Consider the following 20,784-nt stretch of genomic DNA (forward strand, 5'->3'; position numbering starts at 1 on the left):
CCTGAGCCCCCCACTCCAACCCCCTCCGCCCAAACCCCGCTGTACCCCAGAGCCCTCACTGCCCCACCCCGGGGCTGGACCCTCTGCCCCAGCCCTGACCCCAGAGCTCCCCCAGCCCCCCACTCCAGCCCCCGCCCACGTCGCCCTGCGGTCCCAGGCTCTCTGCCGGTCACAAGGCCGGCGGGGGGCGGCCCCGGGCCCACAATGACCCGCCCCCGGGAGCTGGCCCCATGGCGGGGCCGCGGGGTCCGGCCCCACAACCCTGAACCGGGGGCGGGGCGGGCGGGGCTGAGGCGCCAACGGCTACAGCGCGAGCCCGGCCGCGGCCGCCTTTTGCCCGCTCCTCGCGCCGGGGCAGCCGTTGGGCCCCGCCCCCCGCGGCTCTCTCAGCCAATCACAGCGCAGGTGGCCCCCTGCCCCAGCCCTCGCCCCCTCCCGTTTTTCCCCCTCGCGCATGCGCAGTGACAGCGGCTCGGGCTTTCGCGGCCCCCCGACTTATTTCTTGGGGTCCTCCCTCAGTGCCCGCCCCAGGTGCTGCCTGCCCCCGGGGGGCCTTTCGCACCCTGTGGGGGAGGGAGTGGGCTGCAGCACGGGGGGCAGGGGCTGCCCTGGGGGGGCGGGGCGCAGTCACGCCAAGGGGGGCAAGACTTCAGTGGGCCCCAAAATGGCCGCCCACCCCACGGCATCGACCCAAAATGGCCGCCCACCCCACGGCATCGACCCACGGCATTGCTCCAAAATGGCCGCCCACCCCACGGCCTCGCCCCAAAATGGCCGCCCACCCCACGGCATCGACCCACGGCATTGCTCCAAAATGGCCGCCCACCCCACGGCATCAACCCATGGCATTGCTCCAAAATGGCCGCCCACCCCACGGCATCAACCCACGGCATTGCTCCAAAATGGCCGCCCACCCCACGGCATCAACCCACGGCATTGCTCCAAAATGGCCGCCCACCCCACGGCATCAACCCACGGCATTGCTCCAAAATGGCCGCCCACCCCACGGCATCAACCCACGGCATTGCTCCAAAATGGCCGCCCACCCCACGGCATCAACCCACGGCATTGCTCCAAAATGGCCGCCCACCCCACGGCATCAACCCACGGCATTGCTCCAAAATGGCCGCCCACCCCACGGCGGGGCGAGAGCTCCCCCCTCAGGAGGGCGGCCATGGGGCACGTGAAGTGATACGCTCCCCCCCTGCCGCCCGGGGTAGGGAAAACTTCGGCACGGGGGCGGTGGCCATGCCACAGGGGGGCGGGCGTTGGGGTCGCACCAATATGGCCGCCGGGCGTGAAAGGGGGCGAGTGGGCCACTGTGACGCCCCCTCCCCCCCACTCCGGGAGCTAGTTGGGTCACTCCGTCCCCGCCTGCCGTGGGGAGGCCCTTTAGCCCACAGGTCGGCTGGGGGGGACTGTGGTCAAGCCAAGGGTGGAGGAGAGTTTGGTTTGCTCCGCTATGGCCGCCCAGCCCGGCATGGGGGGAGAGCGACCCCCGGGGCAGGGATTAATGGGTTGAGAGCACTGGGACCCTGCCTGGGGGGGAAGCATGGTGTGGGGGGGGGTCATGCCAAGAGTGGGCAAGAGCTTAGTGTGTTCGGACGTGGCCGATCACCCTTCCGTGGGGGAGAGAGGGCAGGAGCACTGGCGGAAAGCCACCCACTGAGCGCACCGATCCTCAGCGTACCCCAAGGGGAACCCTGGGGTGTGTGAAACAGGCAGCACTGTCGGGTGACGCCCCTCCTCCCTTCAGTACAGCCAGCTCTGGTAACCTCCCCTCTGCCTCTCCCTCTTTCTAGAGCAATGCCGAAGCCCCCTGTGCTTCCGCCATGCTGCCCCACCAGCCTGGGCTCTGTCCCCGAGCCGGGCTCCCTGGCGGGGCAGTTACACCTGCACGCGACTGAGGGCAGGCTCAGGAAGGCCAAGAAGCTGCTGAAGAGAGGTAAAGCCCCTCAGTGAATCCACCCTGGCCCCGAGAGACCATGGGCCCAGCGTGTAGTGCTCTGTGGGTGATCTTTGTGCCTGCCTCCTTAGGGGTGGACGTGGATGGCCAAAACACAGCTGGACAGACAGGCCTCTTCGTTGCTGCACTGCTGGGACACACTGTGGTCGCCCGGCTCTTCCTCCGGTTCAGAGCAGATCCCAACCAGTGAGTGGCCCTCATGGTGGAGCCAGTGACCTGGGAGAGGAAAGTTCCCACATCCCATTCCCCTCCCTCTGAGCCAACCAGCCCCCTACCTGGGGCCAGATCGGAGCTGGCACCCTGGAAAGGCTCTGGATCCCATTCTCCCAAGCCAGACTGGGAAAATCTTCCCTTGTTGCCCTGTGGTCTCGGCTGTGCCTCCCATTCTCATCCTAACACCTGTCCCGTGCACTTCCTTCCCCAGCCGGTGTTATGATGGCAGCACCCCTGTCCATGCTGCCGCCTTCTCCTGCCAGCGGCCCCTCTTCGCCCAAGTCCTGGAGGCGGGAGGTGACCTGAGACTCCATGATCAGCAGGGCAGGACCCCCCAGGACTGGGCCGAACAAGCTGGGAGTGACCAGAATGCCGAGGTACCTGTGCGATTGAGGTGGGAGGGTCTCCAATGCTTAATTTGTAATGAAAGAGGTACCTGGGCTCAAGCAATTTTTATATATTCACAACTGATGCAGGAAGCCCACAGGCGCCGGGGGCTCTGAACTGCCAGGACTGGAGGCGCCGGAGGCTCTGAACCGCCAGGACCGGAGGTGCCGGTGCTCAGCCCTGGCAAGACATGGCACAAATTAAGCACTGGGGGCCTCTGTATGGGATAAGGAGCTTAGCCTGAATCGTCTCCCTGTTGTCCCCTCCCCCAGGTGCTGGCATTCATTCAGCAGTGCCGTGCCCGAATGGTGGGGCTGACTCAGCACGGGGAGCAGGGAGCCACGCAGACGCTTTCCAGCAGAGTAGGGGGCTCGCCACGCAGCCTGCGTTCCTCCTTCTCCTCCTTGTCCTCGCTGCTCTCTGCCTCCTTCTGGTAAGACCCCTCCCCACAGAGCTTGGGTTCCGACCCTGCAGCAGCTCCCAGCATGCATTGCTCCATCTTGATCCCAGCAGCCATCTTGATGTGAGTGGATGGGAGGTAGCGCATGAGGTTACCATCCCCAGCATGCACTGCTCTGATGAGACTATATGTCCAGCATGTGATGCTCTATCTTGACATGAGTGGATAGGGAGCGTCTTGGTTGCTGGGCTAAAGATGGTGTGTCGCATGCGGGGAACTATAGCACAGAGCCACGCCCTGTCCACTCCCATGGAGATGGAGCATTGCATGATGGGACCCGCAATCTCACAGGCCACAGTCCTATCTGATCATGTCACGGGGATGCATTGCATTCTTGGGGAGCGGGAACCCTATTTTTATTTAGTGGCATGAAACAGCCTCAAGAGTGGATGGATCACTACGAAAACTAATTTTCCCCTGCTGATACCCAGACCTTAGAATCATAGAATCATAGAATATCAGGGTTGGAAGGGACCCCAGAAGGTCATCTAGTCCAACCCCCTGCTCAAAGCAGGACCAATTCCCAGTTAAATCATCCCAGCCAGGGCTTTGTCAAGCCTGACCTTAAAAACCTCTAAGGAAGGAGATTCTACCACCTCCCTAGGTAACACATTCCAGTGTTTCACCACCCTCTTAGTGAAAAAGTTTTTCCTAATATCCAATCTAAACCTCCCCCACTGCAACTTGAGACCATTACTCCTCGTTCTGTCATCTGCTACCATTGAGAACAGTCTAGAGCCATCCTCTTTGGAACCCCCTTTCAGGTAGTTGAAAGCAGCTATCAAATCCCCCCTCATTCTTCTTTTCTGCAGGCTAAACAATCCCAGTTCCCTCAGCCTCTCCTCATAACTCATGTGTTCCAGTCCCCTAATCATTTTTGTTGCCCTTCGCTGGACTCTCTCCAATTTATCCACATCCTTCTTGAAGTGTGGGGCCCAAAACTGGACACAGTACTCCAGATGAGGCCTCACCAATGTTGAATAGAGGGGAACGATCACGTCCCTCGATCTGCTCGCTATGCCCCTACTTATACATCCCAAAATGCCATTGGCCTTCTTGGCAACAAGGGCACACTGCTGACTCATAGCCAGCTTCTCGTCCACTGTCACCCCTAGGTCCTTTTCCGCAGAACTGCTGCCTAGCCATTCGGTCCCTAGTCTGTAGCTGTGCATTGGGTTCTTCCGTCCTAAGTGCAGGACCCTGCACTTATTCTTATTGAACCTCATCAGATTTCTTTTGGCCCAATCCTCCAATTTGTCTAGGTCTTTCTGTATCCTATCCCTGCCCTCCAGCGTATCTACCACTCCTCCCAGTTTAGTATCATCCCCAAATTTGCTGAGAGTGCAATCCACACCATCCTCCAGATCATTTATGAAGATATTGAACAAAACCGGCCCCAGGACCGACCCTTGGGGCACTCCACTTGATACCGGCTGCCAACTAGATATGGAGCCATTGATCACTACCCGTTGAGCCCGACAATCTAGCCAGCTTTCTACCCACCTTGTAGTGCATTCATCCAGCCCATACTTCCTTAACTTGCTGACAAGAATACTGTGGGAGACCGTGTCAAAAGCTTTGCTAAAGTCAAGAAACAATACATCCACTGCTTTCCCTTCATCCACAGAACCAGTAATCTCATCATAAAAGGCGATTAGATTAGTCAGGCATGACCTTCCCTTGGTGAATCCATGCTGGCTGTTCCTGATCACTTTCCTCTCATGCAAGTGCTTCAGGATTGATTCTCTGAGGACCTGCTCCATGATTTTTCCAGGGACTGAAGTGAGGCTGACTGGCCTGTAGTTCCCAGGATCCTCCTCCTTCCCTTTTTTAAAGATTGGCACTACATTAGCCTTTTTCCAGTCATCCGGGACTTCCCCGGTTCGCCACGAGTTTTCAAAGATAATGGCCAATGGCTCTGCAATCACAGCCGCCAATTCCTTCAGCACTCTCGGATGCAACTCGTCCGGCCCCATGGACTTGTGCACGTCCAGCTTTTCTAAATAGTCCCTAACCACCTCTATCTCCACAGAGGGCTGGCCATCTCTTCCCCATTTTGTGATGCCCAGCGCAGCAGTCTGGGAGCTGACCTTGTTTGTGAAAACAGAGGCAAAAAAAGCATTGAGTACATTAGCTTTTTCCACATCCTCTGTCACTAGGTTGCCTCCCTCATTCAGTAAGGGGCCCACACATTCCTTGGCTTTCTTCTTGTTGCCAACATACCTGAAGAAACCTTTCTTGTTACTCTTGACATCTCTGGCTAGCTGCAGCTCCAGGTGCGATTTGGCCCTCCTGATAACATTCCTATATGCCCGAGCAATATTTTTATACTCTTCCCTGGTCATATGTCCAACCTTCTATTTCTTGTAAGCTTCTTTTTTATGTTTAAGATCCGCTAGGATTTCACCATTAAGGCAAGCTGGTCGCCTGCCATATTTACTATTCTTTCGACTCATTGGGATGGTTTGTCCCTGTAACCTCAACAGGGATTCCTTGAAATACAGCCAGCTCTCCTGGACTCCTTTCCCCTTCAAGTTAGTCCCCCAGGGGATCCTGGCCATCCGTTCCCTGAGGGAGTCGAAGTCTGTTTCCTGAAGTCCAGGGTCCGTATCCTGCTGCTTACCTTTCTTCCCTGCGTCAGGATCCTGAACTCAACCAACTCATGGTCACTGCCTCCCAGATTCCCATCCACTTTTGCTTCCCCCACTAATTCTACCCGGTTTGTGAGCTTTGTTAACCTTCTTGTTAACTGTTTGAAATGGGCCACCTTGATTACATGGGCCTCATTAGCATCACAAAAGTGACTTCCATCCGTTCTTGTCAACTGTTGAGACTAGCCCACTTCCACCTTAATTGAATTGGCTCGTTAGTACTGAACCCCCACTTGGTAAGGCAACTCCCATCTTTTCATATGCTGTGGATTTATACCTCCCTGCTGTATGTTCCACTCCATGCATCCGATGAAGTGGGTTTTAGCCCACGAAAGCTTATGCCCAAATAAATGTGTTAGTCTCTAAGGTGCCACAAGGACTCCTCGTTTTTGCTGATACAGACTAACACGGCTACCCCTCTGAAACCAGCCTCAAGAGGGCAGCACAGGGGCGGGGGCTGGTTATAACATGTAGTGTCTGTCTCTGAGACCCCGTGTGACTCCAGGCCCTGCTATTTAGAGATGCTCCCCTCCTCTCTCCGCCACAGTGAAGTGCCAAAATGGGGTGGGGAGGGCAGGGCAGGGGGTTAGTGGGTAAAAGTTTAACTTTCAGCCTGCCCCACAGGTTTCTGGACAGCTCTGGGACAGGTTGGAGCGGCAGGGGACCTGTGGTGGGGTTTGGCCAGGTAAGCAGGGGGATGGTTTCAGGTAAACAGGGGTCTCTGTTTGGATCGGTGGAGGGGGCATTCCCTGGTAGCAGGGGTCCCTGAAGGGACCGGGGGATGCGGTGTTCCCATGTAGGCGGGGTCTTTGAATGGCTGGTGTGAGGGCAGTGTGATGCTCAAAGGTTTAGGGCTTGGTTGGTATGGCCGGATGGGGGGTAACCCGATCTCCATGGGGAGTACTCCCATCTGATCACCCTTGTGTACCCCCTACACAGCTGTGCCCCAGTGGCCCCCTGCGCCCCAGTTTTGCCTCTGTCACCCCCATCGCAGACCCGGATGAGCTGCTGCCGGCCCAGGCCGAGCCAGACCGGAGCTATGAGAATGGGCCCTACACACTCATGAGCAAGTAAGAGTGGGGGAATGGGGTGTGTGGGAGGGTGATCCCTGATGCTGACCCCACCTTTCTACCACCAGCTGCCTGTGGAAGGGACAGTTCGTCACTGTGCGAGGGCTGAAACCAGAGCCCCCCGGCAGCAGGCCCCACGGCCCCATGGACTTGCTGGTGGCAGAGCAACAGCACTGCAGGTAGCACCCCCCCCCCGAATCCCTCTGCCCCGGGCTGTCACGGCGTCCCCGGGCGATGCTCTGGAACTGCTCCCCACGAAGCCAGGCAGGACTCCGGGGCCGTCTCCTCTCTGTGAGCAGCCTGTCTGCAGGACACACAGCTCACCCGGCTTCCACCTTCCTGGGTCTGACCGCAGAGCATTCAGCATCCTCTGCCCCTCCGTGCGCTTCCCACAGTGAGTCTGCCCAGGCGGGGTCCTGGGGAAGCCAGAGGGTCCTGCCTCCCAACTCCGCAGTCAGACGTGACTCTCAGCCAGCCGGGAAAACAGAAGGTTTATTAGACGACAGGAACATGGTCTAACACAGAGCTTGTAGGTGCAGAGAACAGGACCCCTCAGCTGGGTCCATTTTGAGGGGGGCAGTGAGCCAGACAACCCCGTCTGCCCTTCACTCCATGTCCCAGCCAGCCCCAAACTGAAACTCCCCCCAGCCCCTCCTCCTCCGGGCTTTGACCCTGTCCTGGGCCAGGAGGTCACCGGATTCCTTTGTTCTCCAACCCTTTAGCTCTCACCTTGCAGGGGGGAAGGGCCCAGGCCATCAGGTGCCAGGAAACAGGGTGTCGGCCATTCTCTGTGTCCAGACCCCTGCACACACCTGCCCTCTAGGGCTCTGCAATGATCATACACCCTTACCCCACCGCCTAGAGACTTAGGAAATGCCTAGGGGAAACTGAGGCACCCCCACACTATTCAGAGGAAACATTAAGAACAGTCCCGCTTCTTCACACGGGCATCCCGGTCCTGGGGGGCCCTTCCCCTCCGAATCCCTCTGCCCTGTGGACCCCCCTCCCCCCATTAGTGATTGCTGCCCCGTCCCCATGGGGGCCCCTCCTGTTAGCGGGAGCGGCTGTATGGCTGGTACAACCCCCCTTTTCCCCGTGGGGGGCCCTGCACTGGGCTACACCCCAATAAGCTGCCCTCTTCCTTGTAGCCGTCTGCACCACCCCCAGCTGCTGCTGCTCCTGGCTGTGAGCCCTTCCCTGGACTTGCATGAGGTGCGTCTGGTGTTCGAGAGGGTGGAGATGGGCTCCCTCTACTGGGCCCTGCACCAAGAGGTGAGCGGGCCTGGGGCCAGGGTGAGGGGCTCCCTCTACTGGGCCCTGCACCAAGAGGTGAGCGGGCCTGGGGCCAGGGTGAGGGGCTCTGTCTACTGGGCCCTGAGCCAGAAGGGGAGCTGGCCTGGGGCAAGGTGAGATGCTGTCTGCACTAGGAGGGGAGCCAGCCTGGTGCCAGTGTGACGGGCTGTTTGTGCAAGGAGGTGGGATGGGAACATGGGGGGGCAAGGGGCTCCCCACTCATGCTGTGTCTCCTGCTGCAGGCACCCTGCCCCCCTGTACCCCCCTCCTGCCTGGCTGCCTTGCGTCTGCTGCTGCAGCTGTGTGAGGCGCTGCTGTTCCTGCATGGGCAGGGGTATGTGCATCGTGCTCTCACCTCTCACGCCGTCCAGCTGGTGCGCCCCGGCCTGGCCAAACTCGGCAGCCTGGAGTACATGCAGCCACGGTGAGTCCTGTCAGGATGAGGCCTGGGGGACCCTCGGAGAACCCCGCCCTGATGTCTCTCTCTCTTGGTTTTCAGGGCTGAGACTGGGCCTCGGGACCCCGCACCACCCCCCGAGCTCTATAACTGGCTGCCCCCAGAGGTGATCCGTGACCGCCCAGCCTCCACGACCTCCGACCTATACAGTTTCTGTGCCGTCACCCAGGAGATCTTCACAGGTCAGCGCCTGGCTAGGCGGAGTGGGGCTGGACCCTCGCCATCAGTCTAACCCAGCCGCTCTGTGTTCCAGGCACCGGCCCCTGGGAGGTGATGGGCAGGGGAGTGGGGCCGGCCCCCCGGCACAGAGCTAACCCAGCTGCTCTATGTTCCAGGTGCCGTGCCCTGGTACGGGGCGGAGGGTGCGGCTGTGCGGCAGTGGGTGCAGGCAGGGCGGGCTCTGGCCCCTGATGCCTGTGTGCCCCCACCCTGCTATGAGGTGGTGAGGGCTGGACTGGCCTTCCGGGAGCGGGAACGCTGTGGCTCGCTGCCTGACATTCGCTACATCCTGCGCAAGGCCCTGCAGGTAACAGGGCCCTGGGGGGATCCCCCACCCTGCTCCACCCGCCAGGATCTAACAGACCTGTCCATCCCCTTCCCAGAAGGCCACAGGGCGGCCAGGCGGCACACTGTCCCTGTCTCCCAGGAGGCTGTGCGTATGGGCAGGAGAGGCTTGGACCCCCCTGGAGTGCCTCCCTGCAGCCCCTACAGGTGAGAGCCATGGGGTGCAGGTGGGGTGGACAGGGTGTACTGACTCCAGGCCCTCACCCCCACCCTTCTGCTCCCCAGAACCACTCTACTATGAGGTAGGGGATGGCAGCCCAGAGCGGGCAGCAGCCGATGGCAACACAGACCGATGGGCTGAGGTAAGGGGGTGGGGTAGGAACCCGGGACAGCACCAGGTGCCATTGGGGATCACAAGGGGGTGGGGCAGGGATCAGCAGGTTAGGATGAATGGGGTGTGCGCAGGGTCCAGGGATGGGGGTGAGAATGGCTGGGTGGAAATCACAGGGTGGGCTCCAGCGCCCAGCTACCAGGGGTTGGTAAGTGCAGGGCGAAAGGGATGGGCACAAGCACCAGGGGCAGAGTGGGGGAATGAGGGGGTAAGGTCCAAGGAACAAGGTAAAGAGGTGGGGGATGGGGCGGGATTCACTCCCGCACCCCAGCCCCTTTCTCAGCAATGCCCCCTGCTTCCCCCCCAGCCGGGCAGGGGCAGCCCAGTGCACGGGCTGCAGAGCAAGGGGCAGCCCACCCCCCATGTGAGCCAGGCCAGAGAAGCCTCAGACAGCAGCTTGGAGGTGGACAGCAGCAGCCAGGAGGAGTCAAGGGGCTGGGAGAGTGGCAGCCCAGGCTCCAGCACCACGGTACGTGGGTCTGTGCCCCCTGCCCTGCTCACCCCACCTCTCCTGGTATCTAACCCGTCTGTGTCTGCGTCTCCCCAGCCTGCACCCCCGGCATCTCGCCCCGTCTGTGTCTGCGTCTCCCCGGCCTGCACCCCCGGCATCTCGCCCCATCTGTGTCTGCGTCTCCCCGGCCTGCACCTCCGGCATCTCGCCCCGTCTGTGTCTGCGTCTCCCCGGCCTGCACCCCCGGCATCTCGCCCCGTCTGTGTCTGCGTCTCCCTGGCCTGCACCCCCGGCATCTCGCCCCGTCTGTGTCTGCGTCTCCCCGGCCTGCACCTCCGGCATCTCGCCCCGTCTGTGTTTGCGTCTCCCCGGCCTGCACCCCCGGCATCTCGCCCCATCTGTGTCTGCGTCTCCCCGGCCTGCACCTCCGGCATCTCGCCCCGTCTGTGTCTGCGTCTCCCCGGCCTGCACCCCCGGCATCTGTCACGGAGTCCCTGGGCGATGCTCTGGAACTGCTCCCCATGAAGCCAGTCAGGACTCTGGGGCAGTCGCCTTTCTGTGAGCAGCCTGTCTTCAGGACACACAGCTCACACAGCTTCCACCTTCCTGGGTCTGACCTCGGAGCATTCAGCATCCTCTGCCCCTCCGTGTGCTTCCCCCAGCGAGTCCGCTCAGGCGGGGCTCCTGGGGAAGCCAGAGGGTCCTGCACCCCAACTTCGCAGTCAGACGGGACTCTCAGCCAGCCAGGAAAACAGAAGGTTTATTAGACGACAGGAACATGGTCTAAAACAGAGCTTGCAGGTGCAGAGAACGGGACCCCTCAGCTGGGTCCATTTTGGGGGGGGGGCAGTGAGCCAGACAACCACGTCTGCACTTCACTCCATGTCCCAGCCAGCCCCAAACTGAAACTCCCTCCAGCCCCTCCTCCTCTGGGCTTTGTTCCTTTCCCGGGCCAGGTGGTCACCTGATTCCTTTGTTCTCCAACCCTTTAGCTCTCACCTCGCAGGGGGGAAGGGCCCAGGCCATCAGTTGCCAGGAAACAGGGTGTCGGCCATTCTCTGTGTCCAGACTCCTGCACACACCGGCCCTCTAGGGCTCTGCAATGATCATACACCCTTACCCCACCACCTGGATACTTAAGAACTGCCTAGGGGAAACTGAGGCACCCCCACACTATTCAGAGGAAACATTAAGAACAGTCCCACTTCGTCACATCATCTCGCCCCGTCTGTGTCTGCGTCTCCCCGGCCTGCACCCCCGGCATCTCGCCCCGTCTGTGTCTGCGTCTCCCCGGCCTGCACCCCCGGCATCTCGCCCCGTCTGTGTCTGCGTCTCCCCGGCCTGAACCCCCGGCATCTCGCCCCGTCTGTGTCTGCGTCTCCCCGGCCTGCACCCCCGGCATCTCGCCCCGTCTGTGTCTGCGTCTCCCCGGCCTGCACCTCCGGCATCTCGCCCCATCTGTGTCTGCGTCTCCCCGGCCTGCACCTCCGGCATCTCGCCCCGTCTGTGTCTGCGTCTCCCCGGCCTGCACCCCCGGCATCTGTCACGGAGTCCCTGGGCGATGCTCTGGAACTGCTCCCCATGAAGCCAGTCAGGACTCTGGGGCAGTCGCCTTTCTGTGAGCAGCCTGTCTTCAGGACACACAGCTCACACAGCTTCCACCTTCCTGGGTCTGACCTCGGAGCATTCAGCATCCTCTGCCCCTCCGTGCGCTTCCCCCAGCGAGTCCACTCAGACAGGGCTCCTGGGGAAGCCAGAGGGTCCTGCACCCCAACTTCGCAGTCAGACGGGACTCTCAGCCAGCCAGGAAAACAGAAGGTTTATTAGATGACAGGAACATGGTCTAAAACAGAGCTTGCAGGTGCAGAGAACGGGACCCCTCAGCTGGGTCCATTTTGGGGGGGGGGGGGCAGTGAGCCAGACAACCACGTCTGCACTTCACTCCATGTCCCAGCCAGCCCCAAACTGAAACTCCCTCCAGCCCCTCCTCCTCTGGGCTTTGTTCCTTTCCCGGGCCAGGTGGTCACCTGATTCCTTTGTTCTCCAACCCTTTAGCTCTCACCTCGCAGGGGGGAAGGGCCCAGGCCATCAGTGGCCAGGAAACAGGGTGTCGGCCATTCTCTGTGTCCAGACTCCTGCACACACCGGCCCTCTAGGGCTCTGCAATGATCATACACCCTTACCCCACCACCTGGATACTTAAGAACTGCCTAGGGGAAACTGAGGCACCCCCACACTATTCAGAGGAAACATTAAGAACAGTCCCACTTCGTCACATCATCTCGCCCCGTCTGTGTCTGCGTCTCCCCGGCCTGCACCCCCGGCATCTCGCCCCGTCTGTGTCTGCGTCTCCCCGGCCTGCATCACCCCGGCATCTAACCCCGTCTGTGTCTGCGTCTCTCTGGCCTGCATCACCCCGGCATCTAACCCCGTCTGTGTCTGCGTCTCCCCGGCCTGCACCCCCGGCATCTCGCCCCGTCTGTGTCTGCGTCTCCCCGGCCTGCACCCCCGGCATCTCGCCCCGTCTGTGTCTGCGTCTCCCCGGCCTGAACCCCCGGCATCTCGCCCCGTCTGTGTCTGCGTCTCCCCGGCCTGCACCCCCGGCATCTCGCCCCGTCTGTGTCTGCGTCTCCCCGGCCTGCATCACCCCGGCATCTAACCCCGTCTGTGTCTGCGTCTCCCCGGCCTGCATCACCCCGGCATCTAACCCCGTCTGTGTCTGCGTCTCTCCGGCCTGCATCACCCCGGCATCTAACCCCGTCTGTGTCTGCATCTCTCCGGCCTGCATCACCCCGGCATCTAACCCCGTCTGTGTCTGCGTCTCTCCGGCCTGCATCGCCCCAGCATCTAACCCCATCTCGGTCTGCGTCTGCATCTCCTACTCCTGGGGGAATATGCAGAAATGGGCAGCAGGGCTGCTAGCCATCACTAGGTGCTGCTGGACCTGACAGAGCTCCGCTCGCACCTAGAAGACACTGCTGGGGGGACGGGGAGGGAGCTAAAGGGGTCCTGGCAGCTGCAGTTCCCAGCATGCCCTGGGAGAAGAGGACGGCACGCAGGAAACTCCGTGCAAGCCTGGGACGAAGTATCAGGCTGTTTCTCCCTCTGGATCCCTGGGCTCTGGGGGTTGATGTCTGGGCAAGGGGGGGCCCTGTGGCTGGACACTGGCGGGGAGGGATGTGGGTGTCTGGGCCGGAGGGCCCCAGCGGCTGAGCCCTGGGGGGAAGGGGGCCCTGTGCCTGGGCTCTGGGGGGGAAAGGAGGCCTGTTCTATCAAGAGACGAGTGACTCACTTCATCACCATTATCATCACCTGGTGCTGAAGTCCTTGCATGATGGAGGAGGGCACTTTGGGGCAGACCGGACACTTGGGAGGGTGAATAGAAGGTTCTATTGGCCCAGATTAGCGAGGGTTATAGAGGAATAGTGGTAAGAACGGTGCCAGCTGTTGAGCTTGGAAGATGTTACCCAAACCATGTGCCCAGTTAACCTCCAAAGCAAGGGACCTCTGGATCTCGTGTGTTCCTCGACCCTGAGAACGAAGGGAACACTAGCGTATTAGTGGTAACAGATCATTTCACTCAGTAAGCACAAGCAGTCCCCGTGACAGATCAGCACGCTCCCACTGTAGCCAAGATAGTATTGGACAAACACTTTGTGCACTTCTGTTGGCCTTCCAGAGTTCACTCTGATCTGGGGTGTGACTTTGCAACTAAACTTATCAAGGAATTACTACAACTAATTGAGGCAAAGAAATCCCGGCCCTCACCATATCACCACAAGGAGACCCCAGCCAGAACGTTTCACTAGGGCGCTTTTGAACATGCTCGGGCCTCTCAGGTCAATAGAAAAGCAGAAATGGAGCCAACATGTTTCACAGCTAGACACACTTATAAGTGGGCCAGGAAGGATGCTCCTGGATTCTCCCCTCATTGTCTGACGTTTGGGAGGGAAGCGAGACTACCTGTGGACATGTGTTTGGGAGTGACTCCGGATGGAGGGGGCCCTGATGCCTTCAATGTGTAAAGAAATTAAAGCAAGAACAGGAGGAACGCCTATTGACTGGCTATGGATGCAGCAGTGAAGACTGCTACACAGAATAAGACCTGATGTGACCGGTGCATAAGAGAGCGAGAACTATTCCCAAGTGACCGGGTTTTGATAAGGAACTCAGGAGTAAAATGGAAGAACAAGCCAGGAGACAGCTGGAAATCAGAACTCTATCAGGTTGTTCTGAAACTACCTGGGATTCCCATACATACGCTCCAGAGAGAAGAAGGAAGGAGAGATTTCACAACCTGTGACAGTAGTAGTCACACTTGTTGACTATTGGGTAGTTGGTACGTTTCCTTGGAAGAGAGCCTGGGAGAGATATGGCCACTAACTCTGCTAGTAGCAATCCGGCGGTTCCACAGAACGAGGATGGTCTGGCTGTGACGGAACAGAGACATGAAGGGGAGAGTGTCTCTGGTGACGAATCTGATGATTGGGGTTTAACGACTTTTATCAACTACCCAGGGCCTAGAATCAGGCTACTCTGTGAGGCCCCACTACAGCCCCCAATGGCAGATATCGCTGCAGAGGGGGAAGTGATGTCCAAGGAAGGGGAGTGTCACGGGGTCCCCGGGCGATGGTCTGGAACTGCTCCCTACTAAGCCAGTCAGGACTCTGGGGAAGTCTCCTTTCTGTGAGCAGCCTGTCTGCAGGACACACAGCTAACCCGGCTTCCACCTTCCTGGGTCTGACCGCAGAGCATTCAGCGTCCTCTGCCCCTCCGTGCGCTTCCCACAGCGAGTCCACCCAGGCGGGGCTCCTGGGGAAGCCAGAGAGTCCTGCCCCCCAACTCCGCAGTCAGACGGGACTCTCAGCCAGCCCGTAAAACAGAAGGTTTATTAGACAACAGGAACATGGTCTAACACAGAGCTTGTAGGTGCAGAGAACAGGACCCCTCAGCTGGGGTCCATCTTGGAGCCAGGGAGGCCAGACCCCAGGTCTGGGCCTCCCTTGCTTTCCCCAGCCAGCTCCAAACTGAAACTCTCCAGCCTGGCGCGCGCTCTCTCTCTCTCTCGCGCCAGGAAGCCACCTGATCTCTTTGTTCTCCAACACCTTCCGTTGGCACCTTTGCAGAGGAGGGGCCCAGGCCATCAGTGGCCAGGAGACAGGGTGTCGGTCAGTTTCTGTGCCAACATCATCACACTGACCCTCTAGGGCTCTACAACAATCACACCTCCTGATCTCACCACCTGGCTACTTAAGAAAGGCATGGGGGGAAACTGAGGTACCCACACAGTGTTCAGAGAGAAAATTAAGAATATTCCCACTTCGTCACAGGGAGGTACAAGCCAGTTGTAAGGCTTACCCATGACCTGCCTGGTACCTCAGCCAATAAACCTACCTCTGTGGTGCATAAAGCTGTGGGTGTTGGGGAAAACAAGCGTAAAGAGGCTTGATGTGTGTGTTAGTTACAAATGGTTGTAATGAAGTTGTGAGCTGGGGTGCTCTTACAACAGGAGAAAAGATATGTTAACATTGAGGGGATAGCTAACTGGTAACGTTAAGGGGTAGGTAAAGTGTATTAACTGAGTTTGTCAGGACGTCAGATTTTACACCCCTATCCCCAGCATCTAACGCCGGCTGTGTTACCCATAGGAGCCGGCCCGGTCCCCAGCCCTGCCCTGTGTGAGTAGCCTCCAGGCCTCGGCCTGCCTGCTCGATCAAGCCCAAGCTTCGCTGGAAACCCTGGAGCGCCGCTTTGCCTCTGGCATCCAGGCCCTGCAGGACTTCGTCAGCCTCCAGGGGGCGCTCCCGGCCCGGCCCTGCTGCGGCAGGCGTGGGGCTGGCCAAGCAGGGGCCCCACAGGCATGCTGCAGCCTGGGGGCCCTGCAAGGGTCTGGCCGGCCACGCATGGCCCCAGCAGGTGAGTCACACTTCTCCCAGCCTCCCCCAACTAGAGCACAGCAGGTGGGTCTCCCCTGGCTGGGCTCCACCGAGCTTTGTGGATGGTGGGTAGCAGGCAGCCCCCCTCCCGGAGCCCCAGCCATGCTGCTCTCGCTGCCAACTTTGGGATCCCGGGGTGCCTGGCTGACAGCACTAAGGAGCAGCACAGTGCCTGCCCAGCAGTGCTGGCCCCCCACCCCATGGCTATTAACCCTCCCCCTGCCAGGCCTGCCCAGCACCCGCCCTCCCGCCATTTGGGGCCCCTCCTCCCCCACTGACTCCTGCAGCCCCCACGGGCCAGGGCAGAGTCCCACACTGACCGGGTCCCTCCTCCTCAGGTGAGCACAGCAGGGCCAGTGCGGGGCCCGAGGGTCGTCCCCTGCAGACCCTCATCGATTTCTCTGCCTGGGTACGAACGCAGGAGCAGCAGCAGGTAAGGGAGAGAGGAGAGGGGCCCCCCCACAACCCCCCCCAGGTCTGCCACCATCACAGACTCCCCCCCCTTGTCTGTCTGCAGGGCCTGGGATGCTCCAAGCCAGCCCATGAACCCGCCCTGGACAGCTCCTTTGGCACCCTGCAGTCGTGAGTGGCCAGGGAGCCCTGCATTGGGTGGGAAGCAGAGGCCAGCGCTCCCCTCAGCATTTTACCCAGCAGCCTCTGCTGCAGTCCCCCAAGGAGAACCACCCTAGAGCACACGTTATGGGGAGCAGCACCCTATTGGGTGCACATGCTTGACCTTGGCTCAGGTCCACGTTTTACCCAGCAGCCCCAGCTGCAGGCTGAGGCATGCAGGTAGCAGGGAGGTGAGGGGTGCTGGGGCTGGAGAGTGGGTGTAACGTGGGGGGAGGGGGGTGGCTTGAGAGAGCCGGCCACTACTTGCTGCAGCAGCTGTGGGGAACACCCTGTGGGGGGGGCTGGACCACTCCTACCTCCCTGCTAACCCGCCCCTACTCCCCAGGCTGGACCTGCTGCAGGAGATCATCGACGAGCTGAAGGGCACGGGAGATGCCAGGGCCAGGCGGCCGGCGGGCAGAGAGCAGAGCAGGTAGGGACACTGCCCCTCTCACCCAGCAAGGGGACCTTCCCCCTGCCCTGCCACCCTCCACTAACCCCAGCTCCCCCGTCTAGGGCAGCTCGGCAGAAGAGGACAGCTTGGCCCCACGCAGCAGCTGAGAGTGGCACCGTGCCCCTGCACCAGGACAGCTGGGGTGCAGGAGGAAGGGGGCTTGGGCCTCCCTCTAAGAGATAGATGGCCAAGATCTGCCACCCCCTCGTTCACTAATAAATAGCCTGGCCAGAGCCGGGGGCTGTGTGCAATGAGAGGGCACCCCCCCCACGCCCCCAGCATCTAGCCAGAGCCCCCGGCCAAGGACTCCCAGCCAGAGACACATCCCCACCCTCCCATCCCCCACACAGCTGGATGCTGGGGGTCAGCCTCAGCCCAGGGCTCCTGCTTCTTCCGTTTATTGTAAAACCGAGGAGGATGCAGGGACATTGCAGCTGGGGGGGCCCCCCAGTCAGTAACAGGAGAGCTGCAGAGAGGGTCTCCTACCCCAGCCCCCCAAGACAGGTGCCAATCATCCCCACCACATCCTCATCCCCACTGATGGGAACCTCGGGCCGACTCCTCCCTTTCCCAGGCCCTGGGGCTGACGGGAGACTCAGGCCGGCCCCTGCTTTCATAGCTCAGCGCCAGACACCTCCCACCCCTGCACAGTACGAGTTACACTATTGACAGAGCCCCCCTGCCCTGCCCTGCCAGCACCTGCTCCCCAGCCCCCCGGCTTGCAGTCTGGGCTGGCCCCCTGGCATGGCTGGCTCAGCTGGGGGGCTGACTTTGCACAGGCCCGGCGCCCGCCCCACCAGCTGCAGCAGGCGCTGGGTGAGATAGAGGCTGGCAGGGCGGCGCGACAGCAGCTGCAGGAGTGGGTCTGGGCACAGCGAGACGGACAGCACCTGCAGAGGGGGGCAGGGAAGGAGAGAGGGGCTGTCAGGGGCTGGAGCTGGGTGGTTCTGCCACACCCCCAGGCACTCACCTCCCCACCTGTGCCCCCATCACAGCCACACCCCAAGGCAGGACCCCTCCCCCCCAGGGCAGGCTGCCCCCCGGCTGACCTTGCCGCTGCGGCACACCCCCACGAGGCCGTGCCGGGGGGGGTCGGGCACCGTGGCGAAGACGATGTCCCAGGCCAGCTGGACGCGGTGCAGGGGCTGGGCGGTCTCCACGTCGGCCAGGAAGAGCAGGGCGTGCTTGGTGAGCACCAGTGCCAGGCCCAGCCGCGGGGCAAACTGCGGGGAGGGGAGGGTCTGGGGTCACGCACGCGCAGAGAGCCCCACACTGCTGGCAGGCACCCCCAGCAACCCACCTACCCCCAGAGAGCCTCCCTTCCCTCCCAGGGACCCACCCCACACCCTGCTCACCTGCACGGCGCTGGGGAAGTCCCCGGGCTGGGCACCCTTGAAGGCCAGGCTGGATCGGGCACTGAGCAGGGCAGCGTTCCCTGGCTGGTGGGGGCCCAGCTCCACCACGTGGAACTGAGAGAGAGCGGGGCGGAGGGGGGTCAGACGGATGCAGCCCTTCCCCAGACCCCGTCTGTCACCTGCCTGCCCCCCGCCCGCCCCACCTTTCCACTCCCGCCCACCCCAGGCACCACCCACACCCTCCGGGAGCCAGCCCCCCTCCACTCCCGCCCCAGCCTGCCACGCACCTGCCCGTTGCGCTCCGTGCCGTGCCGGACGGCGGCCAGCAGGGCGGAGGAGGGGTGGGGGTTCCTGGAGAAGCTGTGCCGGGGCAGCCCCACCGCCTGGGCCTCGATGACCTGGGAGAGCCGCCCCCCCCGCCAGTGCAGCTGGGTCAGCCCCATCACCTGGCCCTTCTGGGGAGAGAGGCGGGGTCAGCCGGGCAGAGGGGCCGCGGGGATCCTGGGGGCGGCAAGCGAGGGGAGGCCCTTACCTGGTCCAGGCCCAGGGTGGACAGCGCCAGCCAGAGCCCGCTGGCGTCCCGCCGGTAGCCCACCACCTCCGTGCGCCGCAGCTGCTCATGGCGCCGGAACTGGTGCCGCGGCTTCGGGCCTGCCGGCCCAGGGGGGTAGAGGCTCCAGTTAGGAGCTGAGAGAGCCCTCCGCCCACCCCCACAGCCCTTCCCCCGCCCGACCCCCCCACACCAACCAGCCCCCCCTTCCCACGGCACCCCCGTGCCAACCCCCCCACGCTGACCAGCCCCCCCTTCCCACGGCACCCCTGTGCCAACCCCCCCCCACGCCGACCAGCTTCCCCCTTCCCGTGGCACCCCCGTGCCAACCAGCCCCCCTTCCCACGGCACCTCCTGTCCAACCCCCCCACACCAACCAGCTCCCACCTTCCCGTGGCACCCCCATGCCAAGCAGCCCCCCCTTCCCACAGCACCCCCTGTCCAACCCCCCCCACGCTGACCAGCCCCCACTTCCCACAACACCCCCTGTCCAACCCCCCCCCACACCAACCAGCTTCCCCCTTCCCGTGGCACCCCCGTGCCAACCAGCCCCCCCTTCCCACAGCACCCCCTGTGCCAACCCCCCCGCGCCCACCAGCCCCCCCTTCCTGTGGCACCCCCTGCCTGCCCCCCAACCATGCCAACCAGCCCCCCCCCCACAAGGCCCCCAGGCTAGCCCCCCCATTGACCAGCCCACCCTCCTCCCAGGGCGCCCAGCAGCTCCCCAGCGGGGGGTGCCCGGCAGCGTGCTCACGGCTGAGGGCCCAGTGGAACACCTCCTCCTCCGTCACCAGCGCCAGCGTCTCGGGCTCCAGCCACGCCCAGAACTCCAGGGGGTGGGCAAACGTCCACTGCCAGCGCAGGCAGCGCTGTGCCACGTCGAACACCTGTGCCACACGGCCCGCTGGGGGCCCAGGCGGGTCAGAGCCCCGGGGCCGAGACGGGGCAGAGCCCCGGGGCCCAGCCCCACGCGGGTCAATTGAGCCAGGGGGGAGGTGAGGTGAGGACCCCCATTGTTGTGCAGTGAGGACATGGGGCTGAGGGTCAGGCCAGGACCTCCATGGGGAGCGGATGCCATTACCAGTCAGCCCGGAACACCCCTCCCTCCCTCTTCCCTGGCCTGGGGGTCTGGCCCCACTGCCCCCTCGAGACCTCCTGTACCTCGTAGGGCCAGCAGGGGCTGGCTGGGGTGGGCCAGGGCGCCCTGGGCCTGGTGCAGGGGCCAGCTGCGGGTGGCTGGGCCGTGGGGCTCACACAGGTCGAGCAGGGTGACCCGGGCCCCGGCGGGGTCTTGCGGGGAGCTATGCCGGACGCAGAGACGCCAGGGTGCGGAGAGAGTGACGCGAGGGTAGGTGATCTGCTCCGCGGGGATGCCGTGGTGCTGCAGCTGGGGGGAAGAGAGGGGTTAGAGGGGCACCAGCACCTAGGGTCACCCCCATAGAGGTCACCCACCCACAGTCCAGAGCCTTTCTGCCCCAGACACAGCTGTGCATCCTCAGGGGTCCCCCAGCCCAGGGGTCACCCCTTCTCCAGACACTCTCCCCTCAGGGATCACCACTTCCTTCCCCAGCACAGGTCACCCCCCAAAGCCCTCCCCCTTACCTGGGTCAGCACCTCCACCCGCACAGGGGACTCGCCCATGGCTGAGGGGGCAGGTCGGCCCAGGGAGAGGAGGGACCCGCCTGGCTGGGGCAGCAGTGCAGAGAGCTCACCCGGGGGGGGCCTAGGCACCCAGCAGAGCAAGATACCCTGCACCCCAGGGAAACCCCCTCCCCTGCTTCCTAGCTCCCTGCTTGGCCTCCACAGGGGACTGATATAGCCCCTCCCCCGGCACTGCCCAGCCACACCCTGCTGCAATCAGCGCTAACGAGCGGCTGGAGCCCACCCTCTGACAACATCACAGGGAGCCACTTGGGACCCAGGAGTCCCGGCTCCCAGGCCCCCTGCTCTAGCCCTCCAGGCCCTGGCCCAGGAAAGAACCCAGGAGTCCTGGGTCACAGACCTGCACTGAAGTTCCCAGCACTTCCCCCCACT

General features: G+C 62.1%; 2 protein-coding genes across 2 annotated transcripts in view; one reads left to right on the forward strand and one right to left on the reverse strand.

The window, feature by feature from the left end:
- Positions 1-2,401: 2,401 nt before the first annotated feature.
- Positions 2,402-20,784, forward strand: part of LOC311514199 (uncharacterized protein) — a gene marked incomplete at its 5' end in the record, with an annotated part of 64,023 nt that continues 45,640 nt past the window's right edge. Inside the window, 16 exons of the mRNA XM_084652603.1 lie at positions 2,402-2,476; positions 2,839-2,999; positions 6,302-6,362; positions 6,617-6,747; positions 6,816-6,926; positions 7,896-8,076; positions 8,283-8,464; positions 8,540-8,679; positions 8,833-9,023; positions 9,100-9,208; positions 9,287-9,363; positions 9,700-9,861; positions 15,492-15,759; positions 16,118-16,212; positions 16,738-16,824; positions 17,841-18,033. Coding sequence (XP_084508729.1) covers positions 2,402-2,476; positions 2,839-2,999; positions 6,302-6,362; positions 6,617-6,747; positions 6,816-6,926; positions 7,896-8,076; positions 8,283-8,464; positions 8,540-8,679; positions 8,833-9,023; positions 9,100-9,208; positions 9,287-9,363; positions 9,700-9,861; positions 15,492-15,759; positions 16,118-16,212; positions 16,738-16,824; positions 17,841-18,033 — 2,224 coding nt within the window. The remainder of the gene's footprint in view (positions 2,477-2,838; positions 3,000-6,301; positions 6,363-6,616; positions 6,748-6,815; positions 6,927-7,895; positions 8,077-8,282; positions 8,465-8,539; positions 8,680-8,832; positions 9,024-9,099; positions 9,209-9,286; positions 9,364-9,699; positions 9,862-15,491; positions 15,760-16,117; positions 16,213-16,737; positions 16,825-17,840; positions 18,034-20,784) is intronic.
- Positions 17,973-20,391, reverse strand: LOC311514221 (uncharacterized protein; the record flags this gene model as incomplete). Its single annotated transcript, XM_084652645.1, has 6 exons — positions 17,973-18,314; positions 18,488-18,655; positions 18,733-18,851; positions 19,505-19,999; positions 20,071-20,137; positions 20,353-20,391. The coding sequence occupies 6 exons, from the start codon at positions 20,389-20,391 to the stop codon at positions 18,093-18,095; spliced, it is 1,110 nt and encodes a 369-aa protein (XP_084508771.1). The 3' UTR covers positions 17,973-18,092.

The sequence above is a fragment of the Lepidochelys olivacea genome (genome assembly GCF_965140295.1).
Source record: "Lepidochelys olivacea isolate rLepOli2 genome assembly, contig: Scaffold_29, whole genome shotgun sequence".
Taxonomy (NCBI): Eukaryota; Metazoa; Chordata; order Testudines; family Cheloniidae; genus Lepidochelys; species Lepidochelys olivacea.